At 41.2% G+C, this 20505-nt stretch overlaps 2 protein-coding genes across 23 annotated transcripts in view; both read left to right on the top strand.

Annotated features, from left to right (window-relative positions):
• Positions 1–20505, top strand: part of pleca (plectin a) — a 215074-nt gene that overhangs the window by 98949 nt on the left and 95620 nt on the right. For 2 of the 22 annotated variants that reach the window (XM_036567642.1, XM_036567640.1), the window contains exons 1-2: positions 7918–8048; positions 9400–9432. The exons of 16 other annotated variants lie outside the window; for them this stretch is intronic. In XM_036567642.1, the coding sequence (XP_036423535.1) occupies positions 7997–8048; positions 9400–9432 (85 nt within the window). In that variant the 5' untranslated portion in view covers positions 7918–7996. Of the gene's footprint in view, positions 1–6661; positions 6732–7917; positions 8049–9399; positions 9433–12414; positions 13054–20505 lie in introns of those variants that run through there. 4 more of the 22 variants (XM_036567649.1, XM_036567645.1, XM_036567638.1 and 1 more) reach the window with 2 other exon arrangements.
• LOC118806201 lies at positions 1068–3182 on the top strand. Its single transcript, XM_036567656.1, has one exon. It carries the CDS (start codon positions 1481–1483, stop codon positions 2855–2857), a length of 1377 nt encoding a protein of 458 aa, XP_036423549.1. The 5' UTR covers positions 1068–1480; the 3' UTR covers positions 2858–3182.

The following is a 20505-nucleotide window of genomic DNA, read 5'->3' as shown; positions in this document are numbered from 1 at the left end:
AATTTTGTTTCTAGTTTCCTGTTCCAATGGGAGAAAATGTTACTTGTTTTGAGAAATAATGCAGACAATTTTGCTTATTTTATAAAAAAAAGAGAATTATTTGTAAGTAGAAGTAAAATATCTAGAAATATATTAATCTTATAATATTCTTACAACAATCACATATTGAAAAATATTAGATATATTGACTAGAATGATTTTGTTTGATAAGATATCATTTTTAGCGGTGCACACCTGCTTGTCCGCCCGGATATGGATGTTTTCTCACTCTCCTGTTCACTATCATTATCAGTATCGCTTTATCATCACAGGAGAAATGTTTTGAATAGAAATCCACAGTTCTTGTAGAATCAAAACACCTCCATAGTAGCACTTGAACTGTCATGTATGTGCTGTTTATGCTTTGTTACTTTATTGTTTCTGCACATTTCACATTAAATAAACTATTACTTTTTTAGGGCATTGCAGGATAGGATACATTTAGGCCTATGATCATATATTCAAATATTTTTTTGAGATATGAATAAGAAGCTAGGGTAGGTATTTGATGTTTGAAAGAGCATTGTGCAAAAGGAGTATAATATATATAATAATTAATACAATGAATATTGTCAAATATTTTATAACTGACACTACAAGCTGCAGCAATTAATCATAGCAGTAGTGTAACAGTCAGTTGATTATGGAAATCATTAGTTGCAATCCTAGTTTTATGTAAAACCACTTGATGCAGATGAATATCAAAGTCTATAGCTATTCCAGGTCACCTTAAGGACCAACTTGCTTTCAACATTCTGCTGTCAGTGTCTTTAAGTAGCATGCATTGTTTATGGTACAGAAAGAGATTTGAAATAAGACGCTTTGGTACGGCACTGAGGGCACTCCCTTTTGGTAACGGGAGTCATGGGAGACATGATGATGATGTGAAAGTGTTAAAAGTAGCGAGGCTTTCTCCTGAATAGGTCTGAGTAGCTGTATCATCATCAAAACCCCCCATCTCACCATCTAGGTACTGGTCATGGCTGATATACATAGATGCTTTTAAATTTGTCTTCATGACAAATGAGAATATGCTGTATTCATAGTATATATAGCACACTCATCCCCTCCACCGCTGCCTCTCTGTTGCCTCTCATTCGTTTAGATTGTTTCTTCCCCTGAAAGGTAGGAGGGGTTGCGTGCGTTGCTGTACTTTCTCACTGACTCAGGCAGGACACAGCAGTGCAGTGCTTTCTGACTGCCAGAGGAAATTGACACACTGGGAAGCTTTTTCTTTATGCTATTGTTGGTGGGTCCTGTTTGGAAATTTTTCTTGCCAAAACGGTGAAAAAAAACAGAAGATCAGGAAACAAGGACAATGCCAAGACTCTATTGGTGCATTTTGAGAAGCTGTTGAAAGCAGGGCGTCCAGGTCTGTCATTAGAGGTGACGTCATCTGCATTGTTGTTTTCCTCCGGGCTAAACTAATTAAGCAGTCAATATGGTGGCTGGAATGGTCATGCCACTTACGGAATTACGGGCAATTTATGAGCGGCTTTTCCGAGATGGCGTTTTGGTGGCCGAGAAGGACAAGCGCCCCCAGCGCCTGCACCCTGAGGTTCCAGGGGTGTCCAACCTGAAGGTGATTCAGGCCATGCGTTCCCTGAAGCCTAAAGGCTTTGTGAAGGAGACCTTTGCCTGGAGGCACTGCTATTGGTACCTGACCAATACAGGCATTGTCTACTTGCGTAATTTCCTACATCTGCCACCAGAGATTGTGCCATCATCCGTACACAGGACATGCACACCTGCATCCATGAGTAATGTTTTAGCTGTGCAAAGCCCATCCTGTTATGTTTCTAGGCCTCAGGATGAACGAAAAAGTCAAGAGGCACTGATGGACCAACGAAGCTACCGCCGCAAGACGGCCCAAGCAGAGGAGGTCCAAAGAGAGAGGTCAGTCAAGTTCAGGGGAGGCTACAGAGCTTCAAGCCCAACACATGGGGCCTTCCAAAGAGAGGATCCTGAAGTTGAGGATGACCAGGCAAGAGGCCTGAGATCTGCTGTATTTGAGAGGATTGCCAGACCTAGTCCATCTGCTATGGCTATGGATCAAGAGAGTGTTGCATCAAAACCACCACCAAAAGTGAAGCCTCTTCCTACAGTTAGGCCCTCACCACCCTTAACTACTTCTCTACCATCAAAAGCTAAGTCACCAATGGTACCACCAGATGAATTATTAACAGGTTTGGGGGACAAGAAGGCAGTGGTCTTAGAAATGACCGAAGAGTTGAAAGAAACAGTACCTCATCATCTACTACCTTTGGCAGGGCAGCAGTTGGAGACTAAAATGATTCCTAAGGAGGGACTAGTTGTAGAGACTGAAGCTTTGGATGATGTGATTACAGGTGATGTCCCTACTGATAAGGTTGTCCCTGAGACCCACTTTGGACAGGTCCCTATGAAATGCACTCCAGAGCTTGCCAATGTAACCCTGAAAACACCTGAAAGTGAGACTTTGGACAAAGATCTAATCAAGATCTCTCTCGACTTCAAAACTGACGTTACAACCCAAGAACTTCTACAGGACATTTCTGACAGCAAACTACCTGCAGAGCAGGTTGCTGAAGCAAGGATCTTACGTGAAGTACACATGGAGCCTATTAAGGCTAACTCTTCATTGGATCCAAGTGAACAACTGGAGAGGGAGCGATCAGTGCGCCAGATGACCACCTTGAAAAGCTCTTCCTCCCCAGGTGATTGGGCCTTCAGCAAAGAGGAGTATAAGGATGAGGCCAAGAATACTTGGCCAGACTTCGGTGAAGGTGTGTTTTACGTTTCTTCTTGCTCCCCTTTAATGCACTTCATATTTTACTAGATTTTGGTGGGGTTTTGTTTGAGAGGCGTATGTGGTAATGATGGTAGTGCTAGTCCTACGTTAGTGTGGGCAGAGGGGAATCGTCAGGGCCTTCTAGGCCTTCAGAGAAACCTAGTGATTTCTACAAATGTCTAAAAATTTTCCATTGCCAGTTCAAGAATTTAACCCTTTCACAATTATCCATCTTTTTTTTTCTGCATGGTATCCAAGTAATTGCAGTGAGCTCTCCTATTGGTTAGGACTTCAGGAGCTGGACTGAAGACCTAATGTGTCAGATTAACCACTAACATAATTTGGAACTGACACTAAATTCAGCCTCATTTTGAAAATAAGTTTGTTAGGAATGGAAAACAGTGGCAGCAGCTCTAGGCCAGAATTTTTTTCTGAAAGAGTGACTGTACAACTGCTACACAAAAGCTCAAATATGTGTTAATGTCTGCTACAAGCTTCAAATACAACAAGCAGTGTCTGCTACAAGCTTCAAATACAACAAGCAGTGTCTGTTACAAGCTTCAAATTTTTGTGTTTAGTCTATAACAGCCAAAGAATATTTATGTGAATCAGCATTAGCTTAGCACTGATCTACTACTTGAATTACACAGGGACGCTATCAGAAATTGTTGTAGAAATGCTTCCTTTCCTCATTTTTTTGATGAGGAAAGTTTTGATATTTATGACCCAAACTGAATGCCCAGGTCTGGTAGTCACAGTTTGGCACTGAGTGCGGGTAATCATTTTTAAAGGGGACCTATTATGCTCGTTTTCAATCTTCATAATTTTAGTTTTTGGGGTCTTCTAGAGTAGATTTACCTGTTCCAAAAACACATTTTTCTCAAACTGAACATCTCTATTCACCCTCTGTCTGAAACTCTCTGTTAGAGCTCCTCTGTCTTTAAGCCCCACCTCCCAATCAGCCCAGCGTGTGCTGATTTGTCAGCTCGCCCACTCTGTTCTGATTGGTGAAATGCCAGAGTGATTCCACCCATACACATTCCGCCCCTGTCTTACAGTCTGCAGACAGACTCTTCTCTCCTGAGCAGCTGTAAACTCTGCTGTGGCTGTTTTTCCAGCGGCGACGGTTCTGCCATATCAGTTTGCCCCAGAGTCGATTCTGAAAGTCAGGTCAGCGTCTTCTCCACGCGGCCACAAAACTGAACGAACCCCTTCTTTCCTCCAGTAGTTGCTGAGCATTGTGTGAGGGCGTGCCAAGCTTGTCGGCAGGCGGGCATTAAGGACTGTATGAGATTGTGTCGTCTTGTAACAAAGGAAAAGCCTGGAATTCCAACGAGGCTGAGAAAAATGGTTTCTGTGGGAGAGAGTTTTTCCCTCTGGTGTGAACGTTGGGCTTTGTTACTTTGCAGACCATTACATACCACACTAAAGGAAAGGGAAACATTGCAAGGTCCCCTTGTGTTTAATGTGGTTTCACATGATGGTGCACAAAAGCAGCATTAAATGGAAAATAAACTTCACCCATACAGTAAAAACAAACAGCCCAAACCAGGATTAAACCATTCAGACCTACACATTCCTTTAATAGGAATACTGTATACAAAATTAGCCAGGCTGTTCAAGGCCTCCTCTGCTCTGAGCTCAGACTTGGAGAAGATGGAGTGTGGCCTCCTCTTGTTAGGCTTCAGGCTCCTATGGTTTACTGCAGGCGTATATATGCTGCAAATATTTATAAATGCACACTGCTGCAGCTGTTATAGTCTCTCACTCTCAAAGACTCTTTTGCTCACTCTCTCACTCTGTTAGATTCTCTTTGTCTCTCAGACACCCACACATCTAAGCAATAGACAGATAGATAGGAAATTCTTTGTTAATTGGAAAGGCTGGGATAGTGTCTGCTTTTCTCCAGTTGGAAATACTGCAGTTACAATCACTTTGCAAGGACAGGAACACATTTCCTACAGCTTATACACAGTGTAAAAATAATTTTAAGCAAAATGGTATAAACTACAGTACATCAAGAGGCTGAATAAGGAGTCTGATGTGTGATTCAAATTATGTAGGTTACTATGCTACTATTGGTTTGTCAGGTTATTATTACGCATATACTACATGAACATTGCCTTACAGTCCTTGTACAAGTACTACATGTTTATTGTTTTCCCTAAAATCATCATAGCAATGCATGAGGCCAAAATACGTTGATAAAATGTTAAAAAAAAATTGAAAGTTTTTTTGTACGTTTTAAAAAATTGATTTTTTTTTTTGTACAGTGTCTGTTTTTGTGCTTCTCCTATAAGGCAAGTGGGGCTCCCAAATAGACAGGCCCACAAAGATTGTACCTTTTTGCAACTTGAATTAAAGACTAATTTTAGATCCAGTGCACGCCGCAAGCTTTGGGTGTCCATATACATTGGCACACTGCCAGAGTATGACCTATATGTGGGAAACACTGAGTTTTGCTTTGACAGCCAAAATGCAGAACTTTTGAGAAGCAGTTGAATGCAATACATTGATATGCAGTCATGTTGCTTATATTCATATTCACAGCTTCCTGCATGCTGAATAAGAGTTTAAAGCTATGACAAAATAAATAGTAAGGTTATAAAAAATTAGCATGTTTTAATGTTGGCAGATTCTGCTAGGAGAAATGAGGTGAAGCAAGGGGCTCATGCATAAGGTATTCAGGGGGGGCCGACATACCTACCATCACTCCTGTGTATACACTCTTTAAAAAAGAGCGTTCTTCAAGGGTTCTTTAGTAAAGAAAATGGTTCTATATGGAACCGTATATACTCAGAAAACCCTTTGTATGATGAAAGGGTTCTTTGCATTGTGAAAGGGTTCTTCAGATTGATTTAGAATGTGCTGTAGATAGCACCAAAAAGGGTTCCACTATTGTTGCGAGCCAAAGAGCCCGTTTTGCTAAGAGTGTAGGGCGCAGGGTAGCCAAAATGATGTCCTCATATGAGGATGTAAAGTCTCAGGAGGCAAGAGTTCAGAATGGTGACAACTCCATCTTCAAGATCTCCAAACACATCATATGTAATGTACCATCTGGTTCATTTGCAGCCAAACTTTGGTGTAAATGCAAGTGAATGGTCTGTTTTTTCCCCTTCAGTTTCCCAGATACGTTTTCCTCAAAACTTTTTAGTAGCTACTGAAACACTTGTGTGTGCAGTTTGATCTCATCAGAGCTCCAGAGAAATCAAAGCAAGGGCTGGACCACCACTGAACAGGATATAAAAGGTCAACATGAATCAACAGTGAGTGTACAGACCTTGGCAGTGGGTGAACTAACCCCCCCCCCATCGTCCGTTGTGCATGAGAAATTTCTTGCGTCTTTACGTTGCCACCTGCTGGCCATAGATTTCAATAAAAAGTAGCAAAAATGTGTGGAGACAGAAACTGAGGTGGACGCCCCATGGGTCAAATATTGTGTGGCCGTAATGAGTCAGTGATGTGGGCGGATGGAGTGCTGCAGACTGCTTTTAAACTCATTCATGTGCCGCTCCAGAAGTTTCCATTCCCAGGCTGATAAATGACTAAGCAGAAGCGGAGAGATCTGAGTCCAATTAGCCTCCATTTACTTTTTCCCTTCCTTGCTCCTTCTCTTTTTCTCCCCCCCCTCTTACTCACTCACTCTCGCTCTCACGCTTGCTCGAAGGGGCAGAAATCGGCGCGCTCCGGTAGTCCTGATGGTCACATGTAGACGTTGCCACCCTTGATCTTGCCAATGTTCCTTATTCCCAGCTTTAGCAGGCGCTGTAGGAAATAAAGGTTAGCAGTCCGAAAGACACGTCAGGCACTCAGTTCTCTCCTCAGTCTCCTCAGAGTTTGTGTGGTTTGCAGATTAGGCTAGAAGTGATGGAGGCTGATGATGGTAGATTCTTCATGGAGGATTTGATCCAACAGGGCCAAGGTAGGCATCATTTGATATCTATACCGAAGATCAAAAGGGAACTGTATGAGGTCCTAATCTTCACACATGTTCAAAGAGACCGCATTCATTCTCCTGGAAAGAGCTTTATTGACTATTGAACGTCTGAATATTGTGCTTGTTTGTTTGGTATGATTTCATTCAGTGTGATTAGAAGAGCATCGTGTTCATTTTGTACATTGAACTTACTGCAAATGAAGATTGTTAGTGATTTACTCAGCTTTTACATGCATATCCACCTGTTTTGGACCTCCTTCAGTTGAACCATGCATTTTTTGTTCAGTGACGTTGATGAGATATCGTAGGTAAGCAAGCAAGTCAGTGTTTTAGTTGTGTTTAAATGCTGTTTTTAATTGTGGCAGCTCTACACGATTTGTTGATATCAAAAAAGCTGCTGTCCATTTATCTCTACACGGCCATCTTCGTGGAGAAGGGTTTTCCAAACAGGAGGTTCTCACCCTCCCTTATCCTCATTGCTCGCTAGCAGCTCGACACAGAGAGCCAACAGTGTCCTATATAGAGTTATATGGAGGTGTAAGAACAGTTTCCATCCAGAATGACCACCAGGTGGCCTGCAGAAGGAGTCTCCAAATACACACCCCCAAAACAATGTGGATCCCGTCAATCCAGGCTGTACGTGAGAAGCTGTCCACGAGCATTTTGAGTAATGGCATTGGCATCTGCATCTGTCCGCCTTTGACTTAAATAACGTGTGAACGATGTTTGGGAATTTTTCAGCTTCCTGTATAATTCCCAAGCCAGAACCAAACATTGTAAAAGCTTAAAATATTTCACAGGCCCCCTTAGACTTCTCCGAGGGAGCGTTTTGACCCTCTAATTGAGGGCTGCAGTTCTTTTCTAAGTTGTGTGCTGCTCATTGCTGTGGATTCAGAGGCTGCACACAATGAGATCTTTGTTGTACAGTTTCTTCCATACTTTTTTCCCCAATGTGGAAGAAAATAACTGCATTTATACAGTTAAGAGTATGATGAAGCCCATCCCAAACCACAACCCCCCCAATCATAACCACCAGTTTCCACAATGGAAAACCATGTGGAGTGAGTAAAACTCGCGGCTCACTCTCCCTCCCAATTTCCTTCCAGCATTTCTCTTTTTTCTGAAGCTTAGTCTGCTGTACGCCCCTCTGGTTTTGATCAGCACACACTGTCTTGAGGTCAGAAGTGCTAGATTGTCAGTGGCTGTCAGTTTTGCGTCTGAAAGGGATCGTAAGGCCGCTGGGCACCGCCATGAGCCTCTGCTGTTGCTGTTGCCGTCGCCGTCGCCGTCCGCTTCTGAATGGTAGGTGGGAGGTGCCCCCTTTTTTTTTAACCTTGTGGTTTGTGCTGAAGAGAGTTGGGTGTAGACTTGGACTGTGCTTGAGGTGCCTTCCCATTTACTGTAGTCGTTTACTGACACAGGGCTGCACAGTATATTGCTTGTTAACCGCTTTTGGCTTTGACTTTTGAAATACTGATATCAAAGAGGGCTGCAATAAGCTCATTTTAATAAACCACAATTGAATTTTGGGCTGTGAGCATCATGAACGACGTTCCAGCTGATTTTTTGTTGTGTTTTAATGCATAAATCAGAAAATGATTTTAAACTAAATGATGCAGGCCAATCCTTAAACTTTTTTCAAGATGTTTTAATATTATGCAAGCCATATCTCAGTATGTGGCAACATAATCTCAATATGCAGGTTTGTCCGTACTGTGCAGCCCTAGTATGATGTAAAATACTGTGCAAAAGTCAGAGACGACTCTTTATTCTATTTAATTTCCTGTCAAAACAGCCTTTAAGCACAAGTAATTCTTCAGGAGATATTTCTAAAGAGATTAGATCTAAAATAATCCAGTTGCATAAGGAAGGAGTAAGTCATAACAAAGTAAGTGGGGAAAAAAATGAACTTTCCAAAGCAGAAGTTTAAAAAATGATGAAAAGCTACAGAGAAAATGAAACTCCTAACAACCACCTGGAAGACCTGGTAGACACCCAAACTGTCCCCATCAGATAAACAGAACTTAAAGCTTTCATCTCTGAGAGAGAGGAGAAAATCAAGCTGCTTCAGATCTGAAAACATCCACAGATGTTTCTATCCATCCTTCCACTGTGAGAAGACGACTCAGCGCTATGGGTCTGAAAGGATGTGTAGCTGTCAAGAAGAACCTCACTGAGAAAAGGAGACGGACACATCAAACAAAGAACAATGGACTGACCACCCCAGAGTCCAGACCTCAACACCACTGACTGTGTTTGATTACTTCATAAAATGGTCAACCAACTTCTCAGACTGAACTTTGGAGGTGTGTCTCCAGACTTCTTTGAGAAACTGAAAGTGGGTCTCCTGAAAAGAACGGAAACTGGAATGGAGTGGACACTCTGAATACCGAAAAGTTTTAAATTCAGTTAACTTTCTATTAAATATGTTTCCTGCCCTTTTCTTCACACTGAAAAATGAATAACTTGTGCTTATTGGCTGTTTGGGCTTTAAATGAACTAAATCTGATTGTGCACAGTACTGCACATTATAGTTTATGGCTTTGCCACCCCAAACACTGGTTGCCAGATTGCCATGACTGACTAGTTACTTTTTATAAAGACATCTACGGTCAAAATTTGGTGTCACTTATTCGAAACTCACTTATTTCAGACAGTGAGGCGAGGACACAGTCTGCTCAGTTGGGTAAGTATTCTGAAACTTCCTCAGCTGTCTTTATTGCTACTATTGCCTTGTTGCTATGGCATGTTTCCTTTGTGGCCTCTGCCACCATTATAGTCTATGCCATGTGCCATGCCTTACGAAAGGAGGAAGATGAAACTGAACCCCACCCAATTAGGCCCTAAAGAAAGTGGGCTGAACAGACTGGCCTCTAGAGGACGCCATAATGGTTTTGTCCATCACCAGCTTCCAATGTGGAGCTATGACCAGCAGCTCAGGCACAAAGGAGCAAGTAGGCTGACCAGAAAAGACTGGCATGGGTCAGATCATATAAGGTCGACCTGCAGTCTTATTCTTGACCACTCTGCTTTTGTCTTTGGAGCTCTGTTGTTCAGTCTTTTGTCTGTCTGTCTGTCTGTCTGCCTGTCTGCCCTCCTGCTCCATAATCCTGCTGCTTATCTTCTCAGTGTCCTCTGAATGAAGATCATACCTGGTAGGTCGTTTGCTGTGGGTGTGTGATTTTAAGACGTGCTGGTGTCACAGGTCGGGTGCATACCTGCATACCTGGCCTGGATTCCTTTCTACTTATAAACCCTTCCGTAGCTCTCTGCCACTCCGGGCACGGATCCCGTATAATGTGTCGTCTATTTGCGGCGGCTTTATTCGTGACAGTCGCCGCTGCCCCTCCCCGGGGCTATGTAGGTGACAGGGTGAGCGGCGTTGGGTTTCTTCCTGCTGTCTGCTCGGGCTGTGTCAGTACACGCAGTATTCACTTATAGTCGAGTAACTGGTGTTGAGATAAAACAGAACAGGAGTTGTCTTGTCTATTACACAAAGATCAAAGGCAGTAATAAGTGCAGTAATTAGGTTTATCTGGAAAGCAATACTTTTATTCTTGCTCACATGGCCTCTGTGTGTGTGTGTGTGTGTGTGTGTGTGTGTGTGTGTGTGTGTGCTGGTTTTCATATATTATCAGGACAGAAATGCCTTTTCGAAGTAAAACCTGAAAAAAACAGGGGGTAATCTACCATGTCAGGAGCATCAACAGGTCCAAATTTTATTAAATGTTTCATTTTTTTTTTTTAGAATGAAAGAAGAAAAAATCCATTTGCTTAATGACATTAAACTAGAGCTTAGGTTTAGCCTAAAAAAATCTGATCACATAAAAATACATATGATTATTATTATGTATTATGTATGTAAATATCTATATAATATATGATAATAAATATTTTGCCAAGCTTTACAATTCATTTACAAAATCTCAAAGTGCTTTAGACAAAAAATATCGGAGAGACAAACAGTAGAACAAAATGAGACACAATACGCATAAAACAGCTTGAACAAATGTTTTTATTGAGCTTGCCTCTCGAGCCTAGCAATACATGTAATATGTAATATATAATGTATAATGTGTAATATTGAATATTCTCTGGTTTGGAAGCTGCATAAGAAAAGGAGGTTCCAACTGAGCTGTAAGTGATATTACTTATATAGGACATATGATTATTATTATTATTATTATTATTATTATTATTAATATTAATATAGGCAGTTTAGGCACTTTTATTTATGTAGTGTATGTGAAACAAATTGTTATTATATATATGTATTTACATGTATATAATGCAATATAAAAATGTAACAACAATAAGAGAAAGTTGGCAATCTCAAATTCTGTAAAATAAATAAATAAATAGATAAATAAACCTGCATACTCATGTATCTAGTCTTGTGCAAAAGTTTGGGTACCCCTGGGTAAACTGCATATTTTGTAGATGTTCTAAGTAAAAAATAAATACCAGGTAACTTTTAAAGAACCTTTTAATGCACAATTATTGGTTACTTGCTGAATTTAACGTTTTGGTTTCATAAGAATAATTAATTAATTAATTGGCTGTATATTGGTTATGTTCAATGTGTTATGTGATAAAATGTGGCCTCTGCAAAAGTTACGGCACATTTTTTTTTTTTTGTAATATTTAATTTTTTCTGATTTATTGAACCTGTAAATAGAAATTGTGCACTAAACATATATATGTATGTATGTATGTATGTATGTATGTATATATATATATATATATATATATAATACAAAATTGTGATCCCTGTTGCGATTTTTTTACAGTTTGACCAGGGGTCCTCAACTGTACATAATACATATGAGGCATATTATTATTACATATAGGTACCTTCAGTTATGTAAGGAACATACATGACTCCTTGTCCTGACAAGGTTATAAAAACAAACATGTCCGTGTGTTTGTGTGTACTGAGGGAGGGTATTTGAGTGCTTTATGACGGTGGGAGGGCTTGTTTACACGGCGACAGGAGTGACGATAGTGTCAAGGGCTTTCTCTCTCCGTTCAGCAAATAGTGATCCAACAGAGGGCAAAACTCACTGCCGTGCGCTCCACCTTCTCCCCCTGTGTGCCGAGTTTGGTCGAAACTCTCTGCTTCGATCATATTCCGTTCTTGAAACGTGGAAAAGTGTATACTGGAAAACTGGAACGTGATATTGTTGAAAAACGACTGTAACTGTATCCGCCCTCCCAGTCTCAGGAATTTACAGGACAGGAATTTCTCCTTTGCTGCGACACATGTCGAGGGAAAGGTCCAGCCGGCATTTTGGCTTTAGGTCTCGGTCAGTAATAAAACAACAGCTGGTTCTTTTTAGGCTCCTCCACTGTGTGTGGAGCACAGGGAAAGCATTAGCTATGGGGAAAGCGCTGCAGTTATCTAACAGGCGAATGAGAGGGAGAGGAAAAGAAGTGAGTTTGAAGAGAGTAAAATGAGTAAAGGTTGGAGAATAGTGTAAACACCCCAAACCAAATGGTGTGTCTTTTGTTCAGGTTGACTTTTGGTGTGGGCACCGCTGTTGGCTAAGAAAGGAAAAGGAAAAGGAAAGTAAACCGCATTGTGCTGTAGTTTTAGACTCTTATCTGAGCGAAAGGCAAGCCTGTTTATGTGAGCCTGTGCCAGTGTGGGTGAGCTAGGACGAGAAAAAGCCCTCTCACGTATTATTAACTTGAGCCAGACTGGAAGAACTTGTGAGAGAACGAGGAAAAGCCTCGCTGAATGGATGTAGAATCTCCTGCCCTGTCCTGTGTACTCTAAAACAGCCTGAGGAAAAGAAAAACAGAGGGAGAGAGAGAGAGAGGGAGAGAGTGCGAGAGAGTCCTGAGCAGAGGGGACTAAAGCCAGACAGAACGCAGCGGTTGTGAAAGGAGAGAAGAGGAAAAGGAGGGGAGGAAACTCGAGCGCTTTTGCACAGAGGACTGAGTCACAGAGCAAGACAGAGAGAGCGAGAGAGGGAGAGAGAGGAGAAAGATAGAAAGGAGGGGGCAGCTCTTCTTCTGTCGCTTGGTCAGGAGAGGGTTAGCGTGCTCGAGCGCCTGGGGACGTTTAAAGTCCGGCACCACACCCCTCTCTCTGCACACCCCCCTACCCCGTCTCTCCTCCTCCCCCCCTCACCTTTCACCCCCTCGTTCCGCTGCTCCTTGCTCACCGGCGCACACTCGCTCGCAGGCCCAATGCCGGCAGGCCCCCCTGGAAACGTCTTCCCCACCCTGGTGGTCCTGGGCCACATAGTGACGCTGATAGCCGTGTGGAGATGGAGGCAGCGGAGGAGGCAGTTCTGCGAAGGTAAGGCAGAGAAATAAGCTCAGGAGAAGTTGAGTGGAGTTGTGATTGGCAGACTCGGTCAGGCTGAGGAACAGCAGAGCGGTTTGTCTTCCATCTTGTGCTGGTCAGCCTCTCTCAGTGCTGCCCGCTTTCTCTCTCCATGTGTGTCTGCTGCACGCTCTCGGTGTCTCTCACCACCCCTTCTCTCTCTCTCTCTCTCTCTCTCTCTCTCGCACTCTCTCTCCCCAATTTTTTTCCTGCCATGTTGAAACGCTACAGTTAACCCTGTAAATGCTGGACGTAACGTGATCATGTGACATAATGGGGGCGTTACTTCTTTGAAGATATATGCACTGCAGAAGGTGATCGCAAGTGAAATTTTCTCAGATCTCTCAGGTCTAAATGTCTAATAGTTCTCTAATATTTTGAGAAGGTTCTGAATTATTTAACATCATAAGATCAGATACAGTCATTTGTGTCTACATGACTGTTTTCCAACTACTATTAATTTCTTCAAAAGGCTGTTTTTGTTACTGTGCCTTCAAAGGGAAATTCCTCCAATTCTTAAACAATTCTGCTTAATTAGATTGTTAAAATGTAAACAAAGTCATTCGGAGTGGTTTGTTGTGAAATGCTTCATTTAAGAGAAACTTACGAAGTCGGAATTGTTCACAGTGGTGAGAGTTATTACATGAAATAGTAACAAATACATCGTCTGATGTTTGTTTTACAGTAGAAATGAGGAGGTTTGGCCTGAGAACATTCCTTGGTGGAGTGGTACATGCAGGGTGTGATAAGGCAAAATAGTCCCCAAAGAAACCTTATTTTTTCAGATTTATGACTATTTTACCATCATCAACATTCAGTCTAACAACTCAGAACTCCTGTCCTGAGTAACTCTTACCATGGTTGCCAAACAAATTTGTAAAGAAAGCAGCAATTTTATCTTTATTCAGCACAAAATGGACACAAACAAGCTTATTTATCCTTTAGCCAGAGAAAAGAAGCCACACTTCTCTTCCAGTAGGATATCTAGATAACAAGCTGCCTTGCTGACCTCTTAACAAGCTTATTTTAGCTTATTGTCCTCTGATGAGTAATTTCTGTCTATTCTTTCCATTAATATGATGACCTGAAGACATTACTACAGTAACTTTAGCCACCTGCCTTCATATTGCATTGCAAAAACAAACATTTCTAAAAGTTTGCCTACAAAAATCCACCCCAAACAAGTAATATTTTACTAATATTTTTACTAATATTTACTAGCTCCTCCCACCTTCAAGGTACATCATCAGAAGGGGGTTTTCCTAGTTTTTAAAGAGAATATTGCAGCACCGCTGTAGGATGAGAGTCAGCATGTTTATAAGAGGCTTAGTGATAGTTAAATGTTTTATTTTGGCTACAGAGTCCCTTTAAGTGCTTCACTGAAAATTAGTTAATTTTAAAGCTTAGTAGTTTTTAAAGAAGAGCTTAATATAGATATTGTGAAAAAAAAGGTGATACGAGTGTGAATAATAATACTGAAGCGGTGCCGTTGTGTTCCCTTTGACATAAATGCTCTTAAGTCTAGTAGTTTTTAAAGGTCAGACACTGAACTTTACTCTCTGCTCTTTTGGGCTCTCGAGGGTGCCGCCTCTTAAACGTGATTTAGAGAACCCTGTTGGAATGTGTAGAATGGTAATTACTGCTGGAGAGTGGAGGAACCACCTGTTTCTGAAGGCTGCTCTGTACCATCTCTGCTGTCTGCAGGGTTAAGATGACCTTGTTAACGTTGTGTCCGGAGGCAGTTTGAGCTGTGTTGACAGTTGTGCTGTCGTATTGCTGGGATGTGAGGGCCGTTTTTCCCAGCAGTTAAAGACCACACCCTGTGTTGGAGCACAGGGGTCTGTAGGTGTGTCACAGATGTAGGTACATAGAAGGGCTCAAAACAGCTTTCCACAGCTCAGATCGTGAGAATGAAATAACGCAGAACCACATTTTTGTCTAATATGCAAACTCATTTAGCTTTGTTTACTAAACAAGTTTAGGAGTTAAGGCCACCTTAGTTATTTGCACAGTAGTTTCAAGTAAAGTACATTTGAAAGCGCCTAGCCTTGAGCATATTATTTACTTATTAAAGTTTTATTTGTCACATACATATTCATACACGGTACAACTAGCAGTGAAATGCTTGGATACCTGCCCGCTCACATGAAGCAATAAGGTAATAGGGGGGGGTATATGACATGAAGTGAAATATAGGGTTCAGAAACAGCAACGTTATCATTATTATTAATAAAAAACAACCTATATGCGATGGTGTGCACACCTCATTATGTAATTTCCAGTCAAAACTGGACGTTATTCATTTTTTAAGTGCCAGGAAAACACGGTAAACATATTTTTAACAGAAAAACACACAGCAGCCTCAACAACTAAATATAACATCATTTTTTTTATTAGTTTCCACTCTTTTCATGAGGCTTGCTTTCAGTTTTTCAAAGAAATCTGCAGGGATATTTTTCCACACCTCCAAAGTTCAGTCTTAGAAGTTGGTTGTGCTTCCGCAGTCCGTTGTTCAGAGCGTCTTTGTCATGGATGTTATGCTCGAGGTGTTATTTTTCAATTCTGTCTTTATTAAAATACCAAGTATTACTGTCACAAGTATGAATGACATAGAACACCCATAGAGATCAATGTAATACATGGCATTTCTATTCATTGCACACTCACACTGCAGTGAGAGGACCTTTGCTTTACAACAGCGGTTGCTAGACAGGCATACCGTGTGCTAGCTGTTGCTATCAGTGTAATTAAACCTGACATTTTTAACTTCATTCACTATTGTCTTGCTCTTTGTTATCTACGACAGGTGAGTGGGTGAGGCTCGGTATTTGGGCGTGTGCTCAGGGCTAGTTTGACTGGTAAATGATCTGTGGTCGTTGCAGTGGAGGCTGGCCACGGTAACAGGTAGTGCTGTGCGCTGAAGATCTTGGTTTACCTGGCTTTGCATGGCCACCTGGCCACCACTGACGGAAACAAACCTGAATATCTCGTTGCGTCACCGAATGGATGGCCGTTTATCTATGGACAATAGCACAAGAACACAAGCTGTTATTGAGGCCTCAAAGTGTGCAGGCTCTTTACTGTGCTCTAATTCAGCTAATACAATGAGTCCTCCATTGTACTTGTAGATTATGTCCATTTCTGTAGTGTTGAATTTATATTTGGGCCTGTTGTCTAATCCATTTAAAGGAAATTCCACTAACTACAGCTGCTAATTGGTTATTAATACACTGCCTGATGTTTTAAAACATATTCATGGCATGGAGGTACATGCAGGGCACTGTAAAGCCAAAGAACACTAGTTTTTTTCAGATTTATCACTATTTTACCATCAACATTGCATATAAAAACTCAAAAGACACATATGGGGTCTCTTGTGTTGTAGGCATGGTGACCCCTGCTTCTTATCACCTCCACTGTAAAAGATGGGTATGTTTCTCTACAATGTATCATTTCACCTCAGACTACTTTGCGTACGTCTCAAACATTAAATTATAGAGAAAATATTGGAAAATTGATGGAACCCCCCTCTAAACCAATAGCAAAAAGAAGAGCAAATAATCTGATTCCTTCTTCCCCAAATATATCTGTTCAGCTAAGACATGTTTGGTGTCCAAAGACAGCTTTTTTTCAGTTTTGCATTGTAGCTACGAGGCTAATGTAGTTAGCAAGTAATGGAAGCTAATACCCCACCAGTTAGCATAATCAAGAGTGATGGCTGTTAATGATCCATCGCCAGAAAGAGCAGCTGATGAGGATGAGATGAATGCCAAGGCCCTGGTTACACTTCAGGTAAAGCAGGGCTAACAACATGCCATTCAAACACTGTAGGCCACTCATTCTGAATGTATGGAGTGAGCCAGGTGGAGTAGTTTCATAAGGCTGCGGTTCACAGCCAGCTGATATTGGTAAAATAAGGGAGTTACACAGGAAGCACTTAGATAATACACGCTCAGTGTAACTAGGACCTAATGGACCCCAGTGTCATAAATATTAGTGGGCCCCTCATACAAAAATGACCTTCAGCTTAACAGGAAAAGTACAAGTTTTGTTCTTTCATCTCTGAGAGAGAGGAGAAAATCAAGCTTCTTCAGATCCGAAACATCCACATCCATCCTTCCACTGTGAGAAGACGACTCAGCGCTATGGGTCTGAAAGGATGTGTAGCTGTCAAGAAGAACCTCACTGAGGAAAGGAGACGGACACATCAAACAAAGAAGCTGCTGGTGTTCTCAATGGACTGACCACTCCGGAGCCCACTGAATGTGTTGTTTTGACTGGATATTAAATAAATGACAGGTGATCTCTGACTTTTGCATGATACTTTACTTGCTGTGTGGTAATGTGGGTTATTGTATTTCTTGTATTATCAAACTATGGTGAGTCATGGCACACATAGAGACATTAGTAGTAGACAGTAGTAAGACAGTAGAAGGTCGGTCACTATTGGTCCCTGGGCGAACACCTGGCCTGCACTGAACACAATCTTGGGCCATAGAACACATGAGCTCAACCACGGCGTGTATGTGTGTATCCAGGATACGGCCATAACAGCCGTACAGATACCCTTGAGCTCTCAGAAGGTCTCGGGTCTTTGCACCGCGAGGCACGTCAGCTATTTGATGTGTGCTCCAGCTATCCCTGAGCAAACATCGCTCCACATATCCACATATCCTGACTGTGCTAAACCACAGTGTGGGGGAGAGCAGGGCTCAAACTAGCACAGAGTAAATTGCAACATTGATATTTTATGTAGTTAAACAGGTTCAAGTGGAAAGTGCTTTTAATCACCTTCTCACATTCCCATAGCAGCGTCGTCTGAGCCGTGGCACAGAGCTGCCACCACTGTTTTCCGTTTCTAAAACATTAATGAAATCTGGTTAAGCCATCTGTCATATTCACTGTCAATAATGTATCTAGAACTTCCAGAAGGCCTAGTGCAGGGGTCAGCAACATGAGGCTCTTTTACTGCCCTGTTGTGGCTCCACAGCAGAATTAGATTTGTAGGTAAAAATAAAATAATCCTCCTTTACAGTAAAATAAAGCTCTGCTGATCGTTCAACACAGTTTAACAATGAATGGTTTTAAACGCTGGAGTTAAGGTAGAACTGCTAATTCACCCTTTAACACTGAAGATCAGCGCAGACTGCTGGTTACCATAGCAACGCAGACAACAATCTCGCCTAGCTAGTAGCTACCGAAAAGGCAAAGAGAAAGATTTAAGATGAACATCGATAAATTGGAGATGAATGGACGTATTTGCATTTATAGTCACTCCACCTGGTTTCCTGATACATTTAATCTGCAACGAGAAACTGACAAACACAAAAAAGTCGCAAAGATGAAGTCAGTTTCTCATTCGCCCGTTTTTTTGTTTTTTTTTTCCCGTTCCGCCTTAAATGGTGCAGCAGTGACATTCTGGTGCCTCAGGCACCATTTAAGGTGGAACAGGAAAATTAGAACAAGAAGCCAGAGAATGAAAAGCGACTTCAGCCTCATAAAAAGTTGTACGTTGATAGAATTTTACAAGAAACTGTTCTACTTTTGGAAAAGTTTCCTGCTGGAGATGTGAGAAAAGCAGCTATAGCTGAGCTAAAGCTTAAAGCAGAGCAAAGTGAGTCTGCGTTTTCATTTATATTACATTTTTAGCCTAAACTAGTACATCAGCACATACTGAGACATGTTTACAGCCAAGATGGTAAAATGGACATAAAATGCTGTGGCTTTCAAGGTGGTTTGATTTTTGTTGAAAGGACTAAATGGCTCTTCTCAACATTTGGGTTGCTGACCCCTGAACTAGGGTGACATTTTTCTCACAGAATTGGCCCCACCCATTCAAAGCAAAACATGATTGACTGATTCAGCCGTCATTGTAGTTAATCTAACATGTAAGACCTTCAGTTCAGCTCCTGAAGCCCTTACCAACTTTTTTTTATCTGTGTTTTGATTACTGAGTTATTTGTTTAAGTCACAGAATTTACTTCTGTATTATTTGAATCTCTTTCATTGTCTGTAATACAGCACTTAACTGTAATAAGGCATATAAACAACTCAAAGTGGGAGCCTGTACAGTACATGATTTCGTTCCCACGCCTTACTAAGTCATTTATATGGGACGTCACCAGCAGGGCTCCGTAAAAAAAAAAAAAATATATATATATATATATATATATATATATATATAAAGAGAGCAGAAAAATTTAAATTTACCAGAATATATATTTTAAACAACATAGAGCTGTATTGAATTTGATCAGTTTACCAGACTCTTCAGCAACTAACTCCTCATTTTGTTGCAATTAAACGCAACTATGGGTGAAGTTGTAACGTCTGCAGTCCTGCCTGTTTTGTCTGAACTGTTCATAAACAGTAGGTGCTAGAAACAGTTTAGTTTAACATTTCTAGTGTAGACGTGTGGGCTGCTTGTATGGAAAAATATGAATCTTGCTCTCCTAATGTAGGCCTGTGTTAATCACAAGAGAAACATCAGCGAAAATGACACATCATCTCTCCGTCATGTTTAATTTGGCCCGCAGATAGAATGAGAGAAATCATCCTCAGGCACATGGCTGCACTGGCAACATGGGAACGAGGCTGAATATCCTGTTATGATCTTCTAACGCCGTGGCCTCGGGTGGGGTCTATTATCTGTTTCATCTTTGTTATGGATTTCCGCATTGCAGATTTTATTGTACGGACGAGGCCTTGGGAGAGACACACCTTTTCTTTTCTTCTCCGTTACTGTATTAACTCTTTCATCTGAAATTCATCCTGGTTCAGGACTTGGCACAGTGCCCGTTGTGCAAAGCAGCACCTTTTCTCCAAGAAAATGGTCTTTCGGTGAACTCTGGAGAGGTGATAACATCCAGGTTGTGCAGTTGACCGTGAAGATAAGCGTTCTGGCTGAGGAAACATTCAATAGGCATAAACCCGAACTCTTGATAGGTGATGCTGTCACCTGTGAAGCTGGTATCTTCTAGCAGTGTGTTGCATATTGGCTGGTTGGTTTGTTTTTATCACTCTTATAGACCTTGTCAAAACAAAAGCTTGGTCTTCATAGTGCCTTAGCATCATGCTATCTCTGTACTATGCTACGATGTCCCAAATCATGAGGAAATGTATTTTAATACTGTTATTACCAATTAACAGATGGGTGTCCACTTTTACTACCTTTATTGTGCCATTATCCATGTCAGATCTTAGTGACTGTAAATTGGAGGCAGTAATGTCTTTGTTTTGCAGAATTGTGTAGCACCCAAATATTGTATAATATTATTATTATTATTATTATTATTATTATTATTAGTAGTAGTAGTAGTAGTATTAGTAGTATTAGTATAGTAGTAGTAGTAGTAGTATAGTAGTAGTAGTATAGTAGTAGTAGTGTAGTAGTAGTATTAGTATAGTAGTAGTATAGTAGTAGTA

This window comes from Colossoma macropomum, unplaced genomic scaffold (genome assembly GCF_904425465.1).
Source record: "Colossoma macropomum unplaced genomic scaffold, Colossoma_macropomum, whole genome shotgun sequence".
Lineage (NCBI taxonomy): Eukaryota > Metazoa > Chordata > Actinopteri > Characiformes > Serrasalmidae > Colossoma > Colossoma macropomum.
The sequence above is the reverse complement of the archived record's forward strand: the minus strand, read 5'-3'. Positions and strand labels throughout refer to the sequence as shown.